The sequence below is a fragment of the Aspergillus fischeri genome, genomic scaffold (assembly GCF_000149645.3).
Source record: "Aspergillus fischeri NRRL 181 1099437636252 genomic scaffold, whole genome shotgun sequence".
Lineage (NCBI taxonomy): Eukaryota > Fungi > Ascomycota > Eurotiomycetes > Eurotiales > Aspergillaceae > Aspergillus > Aspergillus fischeri.
In genome coordinates, this window is record NW_001509768.1 from 813,845 (window position 1) to 832,310 (window position 18,466).

An 18,466-nucleotide genomic window follows, 5' to 3' on the forward strand; every position below is an offset into this window, starting at 1 on the left:
TAGGAAAATTACTTACTGATCCGTATTTGGAAGCTCCACAAGTGATGGCGACTCAAATCACTGCAGGTTCAAGCTCTCCCTCACTTCAATCAGTCTCAACGACATCACCGGCTCAAGTCCGGCTGCGGAGAAAGAAGAAAATCGCCTCGGACTTGATGCGAATGCGGAGACCCCACTACACATCGAAATAAGTTGATGCGACAACTCTTCACAAAGACCATGTTTCCTCCATCTTTCATTTCGCAAATACCTCACCTTGACTCGATCAAATGACAAGACTCAATATGCAAATCCTCATTACAGGTGCCGCCGGCTTCATCGGCCAATTGCTCGCAAAGGAGCTCCTCAATGACCCCTCCTACCACCTCACATTGACCGATATCCACGAGCCCCCCATCCCCAAGGGCGTCAAATACCCCCAGAATGTAAAGACCATCAAAGCCGATCTACTCGCCGGCGCAGAATCGGTAGTGGACAAAAGCCTCGACGCCGTCTTCGCCTTCCACGGCATCATGTCCTCCGGCTCCGAAGCCAACTTCGACCTCGGAATGAGCGTCAACGTCGACGCGACTCGCACCCTCCTCGAGGCCCTTCGCAGGACCTGCCCTGGTGTCCGGTTCATCTACTCATCCAGCCAAGCCGTCTACGGCCGACCGCTTCCCGACGTGGTCGACGACAGCGTCACCCCCACGCCGCAGGGCTCATACGGCGCCGAGAAGCTAATCTGCGAGACTCTTGTCAACGAGTACACAAGGCGCGGCTTTATCACGGGGTTCACGCTCCGGTTTCCCACGATCTCGGTGCGCCCGGGACAACCGACTGCGGCAGCCTCGTCGTTTCTCTCGGGGATGATTCGGGAGCCGTTGGCGGGGAAGGAGTGTGTGATTCCGGTTGAGGATCGATCGTTCAAATCATGGCTCTGTTCGCCGCGGACGCTTGTGCAGAACCTTGTTCTTACGCTGTCGTTGCCGGGTGATGCGTTGCCTCCGCATATCCGGTCGATCAATGTGCCTGGTATCTGCGTCACGGTGCAGGAGATGATGGATGCGCTGGAGAACGTGGGCGGGAAGGATAAGCTGGCGCTTTTGAAGGAGAAGGAGGATCCGACGCTGAGGCCGATTCTGGATTCGTGGCCTACGCGATTTGATAATTCTCAGGCTATTGCTCTTGGATTCAAGCGTGACTCGTCATTTGAGCAGGCTGTTAAAGATTATTACGAGCAGGAGGTGTTAGGGAAATGAGGATATTAGTATAACTGGACTTCAACTGCTAATAGACTTATACATATCTGCTAGACCCTGGAATTTGATAATGCTCCAAATGAAAAGTATGTAGACAGTAAACGATCAGATTATAATGAATCATTAAAAGGTTATAAGAGCTTCAATCTAGCCGTCCGTCCACGGGTTCAGGGGGGTCTGGATATCATCCAGGACCATCATTTCCAAACCTAGGAGTATTTCAGTAAATGTAGGATGATGATTAAAAGCTTTCCCAAACCTGTCCGTCAATGGCAACCAAGCGGTTGAACAGTTCGTTCCGAGTACTCATCGCTGTAAGCTGATAGGAATCGTGCGGATGCTTCCCAATGATGACCAAGCCATCCACAACTTCCTTGCTGCCAACAGCCCAGCCAGCAGCCAATTTCCCCTTCCACCCCATCCCGCCGATCTTGCGCATTTCCTGGATTTCCGTGACCGGTATTGTGAAGAGCACTGTGCCTTTCTTTCTACTATCCAATCTGTAATCGCCCTGGGTGACAGTCGGGTCTGTCGTGAAGTATAGTAGCGGCGGCTGCTGGGAGGAGTCAATCACCACATTGCCTCGTTTACCCTTGTATCTTGCGTCGAACTCTACAGGGCCGTAGGGCAAGGTCTCTAGGCCTTTCTTGCGCAGGATACCGACATGATTCTTCGCATGAGTTGATCCCGCTTGGGCGCGGACCCGATCAACGGCGAGCTTGGTCTCGATTCCTGTCGCTGTGGTGCCCTTGAAAAACCCGATTATTCTGGCACCAAGATTCTTTTTCTTGGGCTTTTCGCCTTCGTGAAGCTCTTGCGCTGCGTCTTGTTTCGGCTCAGGTGCCGCAGCACGGTTGATTTCCTCGTCGGTGGCTCCCAAGGCCAGTTGATCGTGGTGGATCGAGGCGGGCCTTGACGGAGCTTTATGGAGAGAGCTTGAAGGGGGCGGCGGTAAGGGTGCGGCATTCGATTCACCAATGCGAAGAAGTGTGAGGGTAAGCTGAGCATTAGTGGGAACTCCTTTCAAGAGGGAACTAATACGTGGTCAGCAGACGGTCTGTCATGTGTCTTTTAGGGTCCACCCATACTTTTGCAATTCGAGAAGCTTTTGCCAATGTGGGAATTCATGATTCAAGTAGCTCATGAGACGTTGAAGAACTGGATCACCAAAAAAGACAAATCCAAAAAGAAAAGTGCTCAACTTGACGAACATATAGCTTGAAGTCAGTAATGACCCCAGAAATCCGGCCGCGAGCACGCTGGATAGACGAAGGCAAGGGGTTGAGGCCGAAAAAGGTGGTGTTGGTGAGAGAGCACTGCAGCCAGGACGTCAGAACCGTGGGGCGACTACTATGTATCGTGATCACAACGCTTACTTTCCAAACCTCTCGTAAGTATCAATGATATCACTGAGGACTCGCATTGCCAGATTTGCGCCGTTCAGCACCGTCTCCTTCATAGGTTGCCTGGTCTTGTCGTGAGTATCGGCTGGCACTTCTCCACTAGCAGCAGCTTGTGCATCGGCTGTCTTAGACACGATATCCATCGCGTCCGGGACTGATGATTCCATGGGAGCATCTTCGGGTGTGCCTTGATCATGTTTGCCGGCAGCGCTTCCCACAGCAACCGTGGCAACACTGGTGATTAGATTACTTGCTTCTTGCTCGGCGGCTTCACCTTTATATTTCTCCGGAGCCCCCGTCACACTGTCATGGGAACCGAGCACTCCCGCCTTGGGTTTCTGCACTCCACCAGTAGATTTATCGACCAGGGCAAGAGGTGCGGGAGGGAACAGGATCTTCCGGGATTGAGGCCAGACAACCAGAACTAGCATCGTACCAAAGAGTGTGGGAACGAGAAGATCCAAAAGCCAGGCTACGGAGTATACCTGTATATATTGTTTAGTCTTCATGGGCCACTGGCCACAACGTGGGACGAGCGTACTGCGCAAAAGGCTGCTGTTCGCCGAGGCTCTCTCCATGAGCGAAGCCTAGCGATGTGCTTAACAAGACTGGTCAAGCCAATAACCACTGTTGTATAGAATCTCTCCAGGGTAGCCCTCAGCTTATCTGGGGAGAAATTCTCATCTTCTGCCCGATTAAGATCCAGCCTCTGTAATGGGGGATTCGGAACAGCTTTGACGCAGTAGATTTGCTGCACTTGTCAGCATTTCCTTTCGAGGGCTTGAAAGCAAGCATACCTTATTGAACCGACGAATTAGCATCCAGAGATCCTCATTCGACAATCCCGTCACAATCCTCTCCTCGATTTTGTCAGATTCTGCCCATCCAATGTCTGAGACATCGTTGGTGACTCCAGCTTTCTGAGCCAGTCCTTTGGCCTCTTCCTCGGGCTCTACCTGAGAGAGTACATGGCTGTCAGTTGGCCCAATATCGTCATCTTGCCTCTTTTCATCATTGTGTGAACTCTTGTCGAGCCCTGCCGATATAGGCTCGGGCGCGCGAAGGGACTCTGGTGCATCAGACATTATTCCAATCGCACAAACTGAAGATATTGATCAAACCGAGAAACACATTGCATTCAACGATGGATTAATTTACATCATGGAGGCGCATTCACTTTTATGTCTGCAACTCTGCATGTTCTTAGGTAGGTCTCTTGTTTGCGGGGACCGTCGACGTCATCCTCTGCAATTATCTTGTTGCTGAACAACCACTGGTCGTCCAGAGATCTGGATTCCCTTGGTCCGTGTCAAGAGCTCGCAAGATCATAAGGTACGATGGATACCTAGTCTAGATCAACAGCACTCAACTCGTGTTCTCAGAACCATTGAGAAACCTAAGGCCTCAATATTTGCAGCCTGAGGCTCTCCAAAGAGGGCAAGGACGCTATTGATCACGTGACTAAGCTCGATGAACGGTTTATATTATGCCATCTGCGCCACACAAACAACGCCACACCTCCCTCATCTTGCCAAAAGTGGAAATGCACGCGAAATCCAACAGAACGCGTTTATCAGACTCATTTCACTGAGAGTTCCATGAAAGCAGCACATCGCTGATGTCTCAGTGACCATTATGAACATTCGATGGATGAAACGCTGGTAGACCGAAGGAAGAATGAGTGAGAGCTGTGCGAACCCCCTGCTCCTGGGGTGGATCAAAGAATGGCTAGATCAGGCTCGCGAACGGAACAGCAAAGGCGTCACAGTGTCAGTATACTTATTGGACAATTTCTCTCAATCAGCCAAGCTCATATAATGCCAGATACAAGAAAGCCTATGAGTCGATGAAGGCTTGTCCGCTCGTCTTTCAGCATCCATCCGAGGCGCAACAGCTGAACGGACTTGGGCCGAAGCTATGTGAGCGCTTGACGGAGAAACTGAAGGCGTACTGTGAAGAAAACGGGCTACCGATGCCTGAACACCCTCAGAAGGCAGCAGCTAGCAAAAGAACATCCGACGAGGGTGTTGACGATCCGCCAGCGAAGAAACCACGGAAAGCAAAGCCATATGTGCCGTCTCTGCGCTCCGGTCCCTACGCGCTACTCTTAGGTCTAGCAACACTGGATGAGAATGCATCTCAAGGCTTGACGAAAGCTCAGTTGATCGAGAAAGCTCAGCCACATTGCGATAGTTCTTTCACGGCCCCTCCTGACCCTTCCAAATTCTACACCGCTTGGAATTCGATGAAGATGCTTCTCCAAAAGGAGCTTGTTTACGAGCATGGACGGCCCCTCCGGAGGTATGCGCTAACTGAGGAAGGTTGGGAAGTTGCGAAGAGAATCAAGAAGACTTTGCCCGGGGGAGATTCAACTACGTTGACTTTCAGGCATCAAACAGTACGGCACATAGTAAAGAATGAAGAAGCAGAAATCTGACGTTGACAGGACACATTGTCGATCGATCAAGGTGACTCGAGTACTTATGTTCAAAGCAATACAAGCGCCAGTGCTGCCTCGGGGCTTAGGGATAACGACAACAATATCGTTGTCCCAGAATCCCTAGATGATAACAACGAGGAACCCATTCAAATACAAGACAACGATCGAGGAAGAGATCCTATTGATGAGATCAGAATCGAACCTATCACACTTCCTGCCAATAGTTTCACAATCCAGCTGGTACTGGACACGCGCGAGGTCCGATCATCCAAAGACCGCGACTACATTGCCAATGAGCTAAGCAAAAAAGGCATCACCCCAGAGGTACGTGCCCTGGAACTGGGAGATGCAATGTGGGTTGCCAGATGCAATGACCCTACTTTCCTTTCACAATACGGCGAGGAATGCAACGAGGTGATGTTGGATTGGATCGTGGAGCGGAAAAGGATGGACGATCTCCTCGGTTCTATCAAAGACGGGCGGTTTCACGAACAGAAATTCCGTCTCCGTCGCTCCGGCATCCAGAACGTCATCTATCTCATCGAAGAGTTCGCCATTACCCACGATATCGGCAGTGCCAGCGCCATGAAATATCAGGAAATGATGGCATCCGCCATCGCCTCGACGCAGGTCGTCAACGGCTACTTCGTCAAACAGACGCGGAATCTCGATGATACGATCCGCTATCTGGCTCGGATGACATTTCTCCTGCAGAAGATGTACTGCTTTTCGCCACCAACACATACCCTCAGCCTGATCCCAAGCCGACAACTGTCTTCGGCTCAGTCCTACCTTACAACACTTGAGCGACTTCGAGCTCGTGATCCATCAGTAACATACTCCGTCACCTTCTCCACCTTCTCCGCGCTTACTTCCAAATCCGATATCCTATCCCTCCGAGATGTTTTCCTTAAGATGCTCATGTGCACGAGGGGCGTGACGGGGGAGAAGGCCCTTGAAATTCAAAAACGCTGGTCCACTCCGCGAGAGTTCATCGAGGCGTTCGAGAAACTAGACGAGAAGGGTCGAGAAGATATGGTTTTTGAGCGGACAAAGACATTAGTTGGGCGTAAGAAGATGGGCAAAGTTCTCAGTAAGAAGATTGCCGACATTTGGGGTACGGACGGATGACCTTCAACGAAGTGGCTGTCCTACAGGCCACTTAGCTTGGTGTCTGGGAAAATAGTTTACTGTTAGAATCTACCATAGGGTAAGATGCACAATATCCATGAAGCTTTTTTTATTGATGGTTGAAACTCATATCTCCAAATGAATCTATTATCTTGAACTTGAGGGAAGGATACATCCTGATAAATACAATTAATGGCAATAAGCCGTAGTCATTAAGATACAATGAATGACAACTTCGTTGTCGATAAGACAATAAAATAAGCATATGATGGGTATTACAATCATAAGTCATTCGCAATCGTAACAGTCATACTGCCATTCCGATGCCCTTTTAATAAACGACGCCAACATGTGACATGATGAAAACTCTCAACCAACTGCATCAAGACCTAGACCGACCCAACATTTTCTTAATCGTCCGCCCGTCAATTGCGAGAGCAAGACTACTGCAGATAACCGAAACGCTGCTCAACGCCATAGCCAACGCAGCCCACACCGGACTAAGCCTCCAGTGGTCATTGACGGTGACCATCTCGCCGTCCATCATCATATGCTTCTGCCCACTGACGATGGGATAGAACACGCCCGCAGCAACAGGCACAAGGCAGAGATTATACACAACCGCCCAGCCAAAGTTCATCTTGACGCGGTTGAAGACGCGCCGGCTGAGGAGGACAAGCTGGAGAATGGTATCCAGCTCGGAGTTGAGGAGGATGAAGCTAGCCGAGTTCATGGCGACGTCAGAGCCGGACGCCATGGCGATACTGACGTCGGCGGCTGCGAGAGCGGGTGAGTCGTTAACACCGTCGCCGACGAAGGCGACGATCGACCGTGAGCCGGATCGGTTCGTTTGACTTTCGGCTTCGTCTTCGTTTCGGACGGGGTACAGGCCGTCCTGGACCTTGCGGACAAACTCCGCTTTGCCGGCTGGCATAACGTTGGCCATTACATTGGACCGGGAGATGCCGACCATGTCTGCGACGGCGTAGGCGGTGGTTTGGTTATCCCCTGTGCACATGAAGACATCGACGTTCCGCTTGCGGAGCTGAGAGATGAGTTCTGAGGCCTGTGGGCGGATCGCATCAGTTGTGGCAAAGACAATCGCGGGCGTGAACGAGGGTTTGTGTGTGGACGTTGGCTCGATTTTGCGGAGGGAGAGGATGGCAGTGGATTTTCCTGCGGACTGGTACTCCTTCAGCAGATCAGAAAGACGGGAAGTGTCTACCGCAGAAGTAAGGCTCTGGAGAAGAGCCTCGTTGCCAATCGCGGCTTCATAGACTACTGTCGTCGAGGAGCTTGATGCAGGATCATTGATCGAGACGGTGAAGGTGCCCATCATGCCTCGTCCGGATTTTTCTTCAATGTCGGAGGCTACGACGGGAATTTCCGAGCGCCCCTTGCAAAAAGCAGAAACCGCCTGAGCGATTGGGTGATTGCTGCTTTCCTCCAGCTGCTGAGCAAGCTTCCAGGCGACTTGAATCTGATCAGCGTCCATAGCAAGGACTTCATGATCAGACACCTTTAGACTACCGCCCTCTGTGAGAGTACCAGTCTTGTCGAAGACGATCGCGTTGAGGCGGCTCGCTTCTTGGAACGCCTCTCCTCCGCCTTTGACGAGAATGCCGTGTCTGGCAGCCAACCCGCCGCCCACAAAGAGGGCTGTAGGGGCAGCAAGGGCCAACCCACAGGGGCAGGCAACAACGAACACAGCAATTGCAAACTCTAGGCTCCAAAAAGCCCAGCCACCCCGTGCTGTGTCAAGGTAGTCCGGGGGCAACGCTCCAGAAAGCCCGAGAGAGAGCCAGATGATAAATGTGAGGATTGCTATGAGAGTGATCACGGGCACGAAATGGGATGTGAGTACGTCTGCAACCCTTTCCAGAGGAGCTCGTCTGCTCTGTCCCTCGCGGACCACGTTGATGATCTGGTCCAGCATGGAAGAACCGCCGAGGGCAGTAATCTTGATTTTCACGGGCTGGCCAACATTCACAGATCCCGTGAAAACTTGGTGACCCGCTGATTTTTGCACCCACTTGGATTCTCCAGTCAAGGAACTCTCGTCGAACTGGTAGATATTCGGACCAATGATGACACCATCTGCGGGAGGGGAGGCGCCGTGAGGGATGCTGACAACGTCTCCGATTTCGAGGAGATCAACTGCAATTCGCTGTTGACTCTCAAGCGACGATGATTCTCCAGATCCAGTCTGATCGATAGGGGTGGACTTTTCGACCAATATTGCTTCAGAGGGCCTGAGCTTTCCAAGAGACGCAACTGCATCTCCTGTCCGCGCCTTGCTGTAGGCTTCCATGAATCGACCAGCGAGGATGAACAACGTCAGAAATACCACCGAGTCGAAATATGTTGTGCTGTGGCTGCTGGTGGATGAGTTCGCGGCAGCATCCATGATGAGAACAGCCAACGAAGACACGTAGGCCACTGTGGTGCCAGCGGAAATCAGAAGATTCATGCTGCCGAAGCGATAGAATCTTCGCAGGATTGGAGTGCGGCTTCCTGGTCGCCAAAGTGAATATATCTCTTTCATGGCTCGTACGTGGAAAATGTCTGTGCCATAGAACATGACTGGCGTGGTCATGATGAAGAGGGCCCATTCCATCCGGGAGACACTTCCAGTCCACATCGGCTGCTCTAAATATTTCCTAACCCCGTTATTCGATGACACAAGGCTCATGAAGACAATGCCGATCAAGAAAGTTGGGATCGCCACCAGCAAAACAAAGGTAAAGCGCATTAGCAATCGGCGACGTTCGTGCAGCTGCATGGCACGAGATCGATCTTCGAGACTCGGAGGATGGAAGACAGACGCCTGGAAAGCATCATGCGCTGACTCAATGGCCTGAATGATGGCCCGGATTGTCAACGAAGGAGGGTCAGGCGTATATGTAACTTTCAGCACGTTGTTGTTGAGGGACAATGTTCGTTCGCATTCCACGTCGGGAAACACCTTCAAAGAGTCGAGAACCCGCTTCGGACAATGGTGGCAGAACATGCCATCCACGCGAATTGAGACTGTCCGTTTCTGGTTTTTATCCTCTTCGTTGTTCACGACCACAGGTTGGATGTTGTCGAGCGAGGCCTCGTAACCAAGGCCATCAATTTTCTCCAAAATGGCATCGACATTTTCCCGTCCCACAAACTGAACTCTGCCACTGTGAGCCAGGAGATTCACAGAAACTTCCGTCACAAAGGGCATTTCTTCAAGCCCTCGGGTGATGGTCGCAGAACAGGAGCCACAGGTCATTCCACCAATGGCAATTTCGGCGAGATAGGCTGGAGACGAATGTGCCGTTGTAACGACCGGCTCGACTTCGTCCACAGAAGCTTCATAACCGATGTCTTCTATCAGGTCAACAATCTTGTCGATGTTTGTTTGAGGGCCTGTATAGAGCAGCGTTGCACTATTGGTGAGAAGATTGACGGTCACCTCACGGACAAAGTCGAGCTGTTGGACCTCTTTTGTAACAGTATTGACGCACGATGCACAAGTCATCCCACCAATGCTGATACGAGCATTGAACTCTTTATCACCCGGCGAAAGCACCTGCTGAGTGTCACTCACGACGGTTGAGCTACTCGCATCTGCTAGAGACTTTCGAGGAACAGGACTCTCAACGTCATAGCAGTTTTGGGCTTTGACATTTGTCGAAGGAGTCGCAGTAGCTTCTTTTGATGTCTCCGCTGCTGCTGCTGCTGATGCTGCTGTCTGTCGCTCCAATTCTTCTTTCCTGCAAGCATCGCAATTGAGGATATGCCGCCTGTTTTCGGAAGCCGAGGCGGATGCAGGGGAATGGAGGGCAGAGAAAACTCCAGATTCTGAGGTTGTATCAAGATCGGAGATTACCGTGCCATCATAATCGTATGTGGTAACATTATGGACTTCGAAGGCTGCTCGAAGGAGGGCCCTGGCTAAGTCTGCTGGCTTCGAGTCTAAGCTGTGCAGCACGCGGACTTCATGCGTCAAGATAGAAACTGAGATGTTTTCCACCCCTGGTTCTTCTGAGAGAACCTCGGTGATGTACGCGACGCACGAAGAGCAATGCACATTGCCAACGAAAAACACGCTTGTGAGGCAACGTGCATCCGACGCTACAGGGGACGAAGCTGGAAGAGACCTCGTTTCCGTAGGCATGGTTATCGGTGTCAGATTTCAGAGGAAGATGTATGCTCAACTCAGAAGACCTGAAAGAAAGGCGATAGCCCAGGTTGGGTACGGTCAGGCTGCCCCAGATGGACAATGGCAAATCGGTAAAGGCAACGCCAGTCAGCCGGGATTTCTATTTGCAATTGCAGTTTCGACAGATCTTGTACAAGCTGTATGTCCTGTCAATGATGATGAGAGTGTGCAGTATGAAAGAAAAGAGCATGTGTGATACTGAAGTGCAGCAGCGGGAACAGGGGATCGCATGCTTTTTGAAGTGCAACTGATGACAAATGACTATCTAGGAGTCCTTCGGAATACAGATTCTTCATCATTAATAAAGAGTAAGTTTGACGTAGACGATTGCAGTCGAAACGAGGCGAAAATGCGACTTTTATGCGTAGTTCATCCTGAAGCTCCAAAGTGTGGATCTCCAAGATACACTAAACCACGCACAAATCTCGCATCGTAACGGAAGGCCCAAATATGATTCAATGGTGGATTCGCGGCATACCACAGCGCAAGGTAACGTCAGTCCCATGATTCCCCTGGAATGCAAGAGGCCCAGCCAAACACATCTGATGGTGTTTCATTGGCCTTGAAAGGCTATCTCGTGGACATCGTTGCAGTTGTGATGTTAATCTCTGGTGACGGAACGGAACCGACGGAGTAGAACCGAGTGGCGAACATCCATTGAATCCGGGGAGGAACCACTTCTAGCGACAAGCTAATTTGATAATGATTAGATCTGCTGTACGGAGTACTCCGTACGATACCTACAGCTGTACTCTTTACCTATAGTATGAATTCCGACATCTTGCGAGGAAAATGACGACGGGGATATTAGACTAAGGTACGGAGTCTTCATATCTATAAGGTGAGATCGATCTCTTCTTTGTCGGTAGAGTACAGGTCCTTGAAGTCAGGGGTTAGAACAGTAATGGATCACAATTAAAAATGGAATGGAAGGTCCGCCGTTAAACCGAAATGACTTCTTAAACTGCCTTCAATTGATTCTATAAAATGTTCTCTCCCCGAGAATCGAACCGCCGCTCCCTGAAGCACTATATCACGTGACAATCCCACTGGGCCACCGTGACTGATCCGGACAAAATTTGACGCGTCCAAAGTCGCCGCCCAGCAAATCTCGTGTTCTTCTCATCCTTCTTCATCGTCTTCACCCGCCATCGAGACTTCCTTCGTCCCTATTTTTCATTTGTTACTGGGGGTTATGACTGGTGGCTCTTGCTCTTTCGTTCGATAATTTCAAAATATCCCATATATAATTGTTATCTATTCTGGTCGACCTCGGAGTGCTTGCTCACTTGTCTCCTTCCCGGTTCTCTGGACATTTTTCCTTCCCCCAGCCCACTATTTTTTTCCCTTTTTGGAACTCTAAGACTCGACCCTCCTTTTCGTGATTGGTCCACTCAACGGCGCCGTATATGAGGTTCAGAGCACAATTGTTGTACTCTTACTATCAAGGACTGATCTATAGCACGTTGTTTGCTTCTTCGTAAACCCTTGTCCGTTATGCTCAACGCCCCGCCTATCTGAGGTACACCTTCCAGTCTAAGGTTATTTGGTCAATTTCAACTCAGCCTCTCCTCCGATAACACCACGTTGTGCATGATGTCTGCCTTTAGACCTAACATGCGTCCCTCCATGACCCCTAGGAGTGGTCCGAGAGCTCCGCCGGTAGGCCGTTTGGCGAGCCTCAAGGCTCCTACTCCGACTCCGATTAAACGGCCTCAACCAATCGCACGCCCCCAGGCCGCCAGGCCTACTACCCATCCTAAGACCACTACATGTCCCAATCCTGGATGTCCAGCTCCTCATATTGTGGAGGATGACGGTCAAAAGGTTTGCTCGGGCTGTGGTACTGTCATTAGTGAGGCAAATATTGTCTCCGAAGTCACTTTCGGTGAAACATCATCGGGTGCAGCGGTCGTTCAAGGAACGTTCGTCGGTGAAGACCAAACCCATGTCCGCAGCTATGGACCGGGCTTTCAACGAGGAGGTGCTATGGAGAGTCGAGAAATCACAGAACAAAACGGTATGGTATTCCTTGCCCCTCATCTTTCGACTAGCTCGTGCTGACTTTGGCAAGGAACTCGTTATATAAACCAACTAAGTCGTGCTCTGAACATCCCGGAGAGTGCCATGAAAGCCGCTGGTCAAGTTTTCAAGCTCGCTGTCGGCTTAAACTTCATCCAAGGTCGTCGGACGAAGACGGTTGCAGCTGTCTGTCTGTATATCGCCTGTCGACGACAAGATGGAAACACTGTCATGCTTATTGATTTTGCCGACGTACTGATGGTGAGTAATCTACGGCAATTAGATTCTGGGTCCGTACACTCGCTAACTCCGTTTAGGTCAATGTATTCAAACTCGGTCGAACCTACAAGGCCCTACTAGATGAACTACGTCTTGGCGGTAATGTCTTTTTGATGAACCCGATCGATCCAGAGAGTTTGATCTATCGGTTCGCCAAGCAACTCGAATTTGGGACTGCGACGATGCAAGTTGCCAGCGAGGCAGTGCGCATTGTTCAGCGAATGAACCGTGATTGGATGACTACCGGTCGACGTCCGGCCGGTATTTGTGGCGCTGCTTTGATCCTTGCAGCTCGAATGAACAATTTTCGTCGAACCGTTCGTGAGGTCGTTTATGTGGTGAAAGTCACCGAAATCACCATTAACCAGCGTTTGAATGAATTTAGCTCAACGGAGAGCGCTGAGCTTACGGTCGATCAGTTTCGCTCTGTGCAACTGGAGAATGCACATGATCCCCCTTCCTTTACCAGAGCCAGAGAGGGAAGAAAGCCATCACGAAGCGTAAAAAGAAAGGCCTCGGACACCGCGGCTGAGATCGAGGGAGACATGCAGGACGCGACTCCTGCTGAGCCAAGGCGTCTTGATGCTGATGGCTTCGCTATTCCTAGTCTCCCCATTGACCCGGCGCTGACCACGGCGGACAGTGGCCGACGGCGAGCATCAGTAACCTCTGTGCTCAACGAGGTTGTATCGGAAGTTGGACAAGAATCGGCAATAGCAAAATCGGCTCGCCCTGCTGCGCCCAAACGACCGAAGCTGCCGCCGCCAACCCCTGATCAGATTGCATCGGAGGAAGCCCTTGAAAATGAGATGACGGCTCTATTATCGAAAGGCTCTAACATGATTGAGAGTGTGGCTTCGGGCCAGGAGCAAGAGAACAAAGTTTCTGACCGAGCAGAAATTGACGCCTCCGAATTCGAAGATGATCCTGAGGTCGCCAACTGTCTTCTATCTTCAGCCGAAGTTGAAATCAAAGAACGAATTTGGGTGCACGAGAACAAGGACTACTTGCGGACACAACAAGCCAAGGCCTTGAAACGAGCCCTGGCGGAGGCAGACTCCCAGCCAGGAATGCGTAAGCCTCGTAAACGCCGAAGGGGCAGGCTGGGAGACGTCACCTACCTTGAAGGGGACGGGGATGATGCGGATGGCAGAAGCACCAGGGCATCTACTCCGGCCGAAGCAACTCGTCGCATGCTCGAACGCAGAGGGTTTAGTAAGAAGATCAACTATCGCCTTTTGGAGTCATTGTTCGGCGATGAAGGGGCCGACGAGGCTGCCAAGGCCAAGGCGGAGAGTATGAGCAGGAGCCGGAGTCGAAGCCAGAGTGTGGCTTCACGCCGCAGTGCCAGTGTGGAACCGCGGGCGATTTCACTGGCACCTGCCAAGCCTGCCGCCTCTCCCGCTCCCCCTCCGAGGCCCGCACAGTTTCCAGGGGAGAAACCCCTTCAGCCGGGAGTACAGGTTGGCAAAATTGAACGCGCACATACCAACGAGGAGGTGCTCGGACCAGCACCTGAGTCAGAAAAGATTCCGGACGAAGAAATGGACGACTACGACGACGAGGAGGATGACTATGAGGAGGACCCGGACGGTGTCGATGCTGCCTTTGCAGGGCAGTATGGCGACTACTACGACGATGAAAGTGATTATGGCAGCGATTAGGTAGAACTGAGACAAGCGCGGTGTGTGGCGCAAGCTTTGAAATGCATCTGATCTTATGCACCTATCCTCTGAGCACCAAGTCTAGAGCTAGACGGTCAGATGCAGGACCGTTGAGGATCTATTAAGATCAAAAATAAAAGCCTCTCGACCTGCTGCCGGAGTGCGGAGATTTTTTTCCAGTCTCTTGATCAGCGATCACCTTTTGCCCGTCCCGGAGTATCGAGTTACTTGACCAGGTAATCGATCGTCAGTAGGAATGAGCGCCTCCCTGTAGCTAGCCAGCCATCAATCAGAGTTCAGTACTAGTCAATCATTATTTAGAGTGGCAGAAGATCGTCTACCACGAACAGCCCACTATGAAATATGGAATCTAGCTATTTTTGGCCGTCCACATTCCATGCGCAATAGGGCTACTCCCCATGGGGAAATTGGCGCTGCTCCAAAAGTCCGCCCTTCTATCCCAATTACACGATATGCGGGCAAAATGTGCAGCACTTTGTATGTATATATTTTCCTGGATTCACAAGACAATTCTGCTTCATCTGATGTATTATTTTTGTAGTTTTATGGGAACCACGATTGCGCTGCCTTCGTCACGTGGTTGTGATGGGTGTGGATAGAGTAGTACACGGTGAGATTCCTCTTGTCAACCACTTCCCACCAGTTTCCTCTCCCATCATCCATCACCGTCACGAAAGTACTGTCAGAAGCTCACTCATTTGACTCGGCGTCATTGTGCATTCAAGTACGACTGCCCCACACAAGCTTTCTTTGCCATTCCACAGCAATAAGGACTGAACTATATGCTTGTGATCATCGCCTTCTGGCTCCAGCTTCTATAATGGGACTTTGTCTAACGGCTAGGACAGATCTAGCTGATGCGGACCCTCACCAGAACAAGGGGTCACCCCTGCCGGAAGTTTTGGAAAGAAAGATAACCGTGATGAGAAGTCGTATGATATCCTAAAGTGCGTCGAGTGATGGTGTCGTGTCCAACCTCAAAGGCAACCCTTTTCTGTTTCAGTCCACAACCTGCTTTTTGCCTGTGATCATGGCACAGAGTGATGTCAAAAAGGACCTTGAGTATGCAAATAAGATTCAGCATGATGCACGTCTTATTCTTGGGCTGCTCGAGACTTGCTGGGAAGATTTTTTCTCGTCCAAGCTCGGACTCTGCTCGGAGCCCCCATTGAACTTCAGGAATGCGTAAGGAAAAGGCGACTCACGGACTACAATGATAGGACCAAATCTGCGATCCCGCCTGATGCTGCCTACCTTTCCTTGGAGTTCTCGATCACCATTTCCTCCTTGATTCCATCTTTAGCATAGCCGTGAGAGTTTCCCCGATTTCCGCGGAATCTGGTATGGAGCATTGCGCCTGTGACCGTCTCGAATGGTTCAATGGACTTTTGGGAGGACTAAACTCGTTGGGAGAGCAGTAAAGCTCCGCGCTGTGCGCGCCCGAGCTCCCGGGTTGTAGCAGGTATGTCGTAGATCTGCATGGCCTGCATCATCCACTCGTGCCCCCCCTATATTGCATCGTGTGGCATACATAAATACTTCCTAATTAACTATCCATTGGAGCATCTTCTGAACCGATTCTCCTTCCCGACGTCTCATCGCGTCTTTCCACTCGCAGCATGGCTAAGATCAAGATGTATAGTCGAGGGCTAGGCCTCCGGATGGCGATTCTGATCACCTGTCAGATTGCATTTGTCCTATTTGGTGGGATACCATGAAAGCCTTACAAATTGACGGTTGGTGTGCTAACTCTGTCCTTATCCAGGCTACAATCAGGGTGTCTTCTCCGGAATCATCAACAATGAAGACTTTCTGAACATCGTCAACCATCCCCGCGCGGGCATGCTCGGATTCCTAGTGTCTATCTACAATCTGGGCTGCTTCTTCGGTACTTTTATTGCCTTCATGACAACAGACAGGCTTGGGTTTCAAAAGTCTATGTGGTTTTCGATGGTCTATGTAGTGGTGAGTGCCGCCCGCGGATGAATGAATGAGATGGGAAGCGACTAATTCTGCCTGGCTCTATAGGTCGGTGGTACGGTCCAGACATGCTCATACTCCCTAACGCAGTTACTCATATCCCGCTTCGTCAACGGTATCGGCACTGGTATTATGTCAACATTAGTGCCTGTCTACCAAGCGGAGCTATGTGAGGCGCGGAAACGGGGAAAATTTGTGTGCAGCCTACCGCTTGCCGTTGGGGTTGGGATTGTCCTCGCCTATTGGTTTGACTATGGTATGACCTATGTTACAGGGTCAATCAGTTGGCGATTACCTATCGCTTGTCAGGAGATATTCGCCGTGCTTGTAGTCATTTTGGTCGCTGGGTAAGTCAGCCGGTTCCGCGTACAACTGCACTTGAATTTATATTGGTCAGATCTAACTGGTGTGACAGGCTCCCAGAAAGTCCCCGGTGGTTATACAGGAAAGGTCGTAACGAGGAAGCACTGCAGGTTTTGTGTGAGGTGTATGACCGGGCACCTGATCACCCGAAGGTCCTTGCCGAGTCTGAAGGAATTTTACAAGCACTCGAGTTGGAAAGCGCGCGTGGAGAATACAGATGGTCTCAAATCTTCCTCAAGAGAGATGACTTGCAAACTGGTCGACGGGTCCTTATGGCTTATGGGCTCCAGTTCATCAACCAAATGGGCGGTACCAATATCATCGTTGTAAGTGACCCGGATGCACGTTTGCAGGCTGTTCAAGCTGACAAGAAGCCAGTTCTACGTTACAACAGGTGAGAATCAGACTGCTGTTTCCAAATAGGGGGTAGAGCTTTTCTGACTCATTACCTAGTCTTGCAGGACAATGTTGGCCTTACAGCAAAGACGAGCTCGCTCGTTGGTGGAGTGATTCAGATCATGTTTGTCATCGGTAGGATTTACCTCGAAATATTCGTGCACAAGACGCAACACATTAATCATATCGCTCTAGGTTCATTGTATCCTACACTGTATGCAGATCGCCTTGGACGTCGAAACCCCATGATGTGGGGATCATTCGGTCTAGGCTTCTGCATGTTGATGCTTGCCATCCTGTTTTCGTTTGAAGGTATCTTCAAGTCCTCCCTTTCCGAGCACTTCAGCGCCTTAACATTTGATCAGGAACCTCCCAGGCAAAGCCCACGGCGACGGCGGCCGTCGCGTTCTTCTTCCTGTTCATGCTCATCTTTGGAGCATCGACCAATTGCATCCCATGGCCTTACGGACCCGAACTCCTTCCTCTACATGCGCGCACCAAGGGGTAAGTCCATGCGTCGAGTGACACTTGTCGTTGCTGTAGTCTTCTAATTCTAACCTCGAATAGACAATCCATCGGAGTCTCCGCAAACTGGCTCTGGAACTTCTTCGTGGCCATGATCACTCCCATCCTCCTTGAGAAGCTGCGCTGGAAGACCTATCTCATCTTCATGTGTCTTAACTTCTCCTTCATACCCGTAAGTAGAACCGACTGTCCCCGTCTACTTACCCTGACCATCATGTACTAATCCCGGGCCTCTAGCTCATCTACTTCTTCTACCCCGAGACCGCCAATCTGACCCTTGAAGAAATCGACGGTCTATTCCTCAGGGATTCGCTCAAGGCCCACCACACCGACGAGGAAAGCCAGTCGAAGGGTCACTCCGAGGTCATCGTCGAGAAGATCGGCTAGATCATTCGCAACAACCTTGCCTCTTCAGCGCAGGGCAAGCCAGTGCAGTGGTCAGCACATGCCTCGCGGCCCTGGCCTCGGAGCTGAGGAGGAGCCGCAAGACAGTGAAGGAAATCAAATCGACACAACACAAAATTGTTACGATTCAACTTTGAGCCGCGATGACGGTTACGTTTACCGACGGAAGGATGGAAAATAGATTGTCTACATACCCTGTACAGCTATCAAGCGATGCCAGATGAGTCCTGGTAGCCGGTAGTCCAACTTGCCTCTGCGATATATACTTTAGCTAGTGATCATGTGAGTCTAATTATAAAACGATATACGCAGTTAATGAGATTTTTTAATTTCAAATAGCATCCAACGCTCTTGAAGGATTGGCTTTCTTTCTTTCTTTGATTTGTTTTTTCCCCTATTTT

The 18,466-nt window shown here is 50.7% G+C and overlaps 6 protein-coding genes across 6 annotated transcripts, besides 1 other annotated feature; 4 read left to right on the forward strand and 2 right to left on the reverse strand.

Annotated features, from left to right (window-relative positions):
* Positions 1-284: 284 nt before the first annotated feature.
* Positions 285-1,241, forward strand: NFIA_064530 (SDR family oxidoreductase; the record flags this gene model as incomplete). Its single annotated transcript, XM_001263185.1, has 1 exon — positions 285-1,241. The coding sequence occupies one exon, from the start codon at positions 285-287 to the stop codon at positions 1,239-1,241; it is 957 nt and encodes a 318-aa protein (XP_001263186.1).
* A 241-nt stretch (positions 1,242-1,482) lies between these two features.
* Positions 1,483-3,729, reverse strand: NFIA_064540 (DUF3292 domain-containing protein; the record flags this gene model as incomplete). The annotated part of the gene is made up of 5 exons (XM_001263186.1): positions 1,483-2,275; positions 2,330-2,557; positions 2,618-3,129; positions 3,186-3,395; positions 3,442-3,729. The coding sequence occupies 5 exons, from the start codon at positions 3,727-3,729 to the stop codon at positions 1,483-1,485; spliced, it is 2,031 nt and encodes a 676-aa protein (XP_001263187.1).
* A 592-nt stretch (positions 3,730-4,321) lies between these two features.
* Positions 4,322-6,215, forward strand: NFIA_064550 (crossover junction endonuclease MUS81; the record flags this gene model as incomplete). Its single annotated transcript, XM_001263187.1, has 3 exons — positions 4,322-4,413; positions 4,469-5,042; positions 5,091-6,215. 3 exons carry the CDS (start codon positions 4,322-4,324, stop codon positions 6,213-6,215), a joined length of 1,791 nt encoding a protein of 596 aa, XP_001263188.1.
* Positions 6,216-6,597: 382 nt separating this feature from the next.
* NFIA_064560 (putative copper resistance-associated P-type ATPase) lies at positions 6,598-10,365 on the reverse strand (the record flags this gene model as incomplete). The annotated part of the gene is made up of 1 exon (XM_001263188.1): positions 6,598-10,365. The coding sequence occupies one exon, from the start codon at positions 10,363-10,365 to the stop codon at positions 6,598-6,600; it is 3,768 nt and encodes a 1,255-aa protein (XP_001263189.1).
* Positions 9,914-9,938: a microsatellite.
* A 1,641-nt stretch (positions 10,366-12,006) lies between the features above and the next one.
* Positions 12,007-14,375, forward strand: NFIA_064570 (transcription factor TFIIIB subunit BRF1; the record flags this gene model as incomplete). Its single annotated transcript, XM_001263189.1, has 3 exons — positions 12,007-12,430; positions 12,485-12,693; positions 12,750-14,375. 3 exons carry the CDS (start codon positions 12,007-12,009, stop codon positions 14,373-14,375), a joined length of 2,259 nt encoding a protein of 752 aa, XP_001263190.1.
* A 1,640-nt stretch (positions 14,376-16,015) lies between these two features.
* On the forward strand, positions 16,016-18,047 carry NFIA_064580 (sugar transporter-like protein; the record flags this gene model as incomplete). Its single annotated transcript, XM_001263190.1, has 9 exons — positions 16,016-16,100; positions 16,162-16,361; positions 16,425-16,723; positions 16,792-17,116; positions 17,201-17,270; positions 17,331-17,447; positions 17,501-17,639; positions 17,703-17,832; positions 17,898-18,047. The coding sequence occupies 9 exons, from the start codon at positions 16,016-16,018 to the stop codon at positions 18,045-18,047; spliced, it is 1,515 nt and encodes a 504-aa protein (XP_001263191.1).
* Between the last annotated feature and the right edge of the window lie 419 nt (positions 18,048-18,466).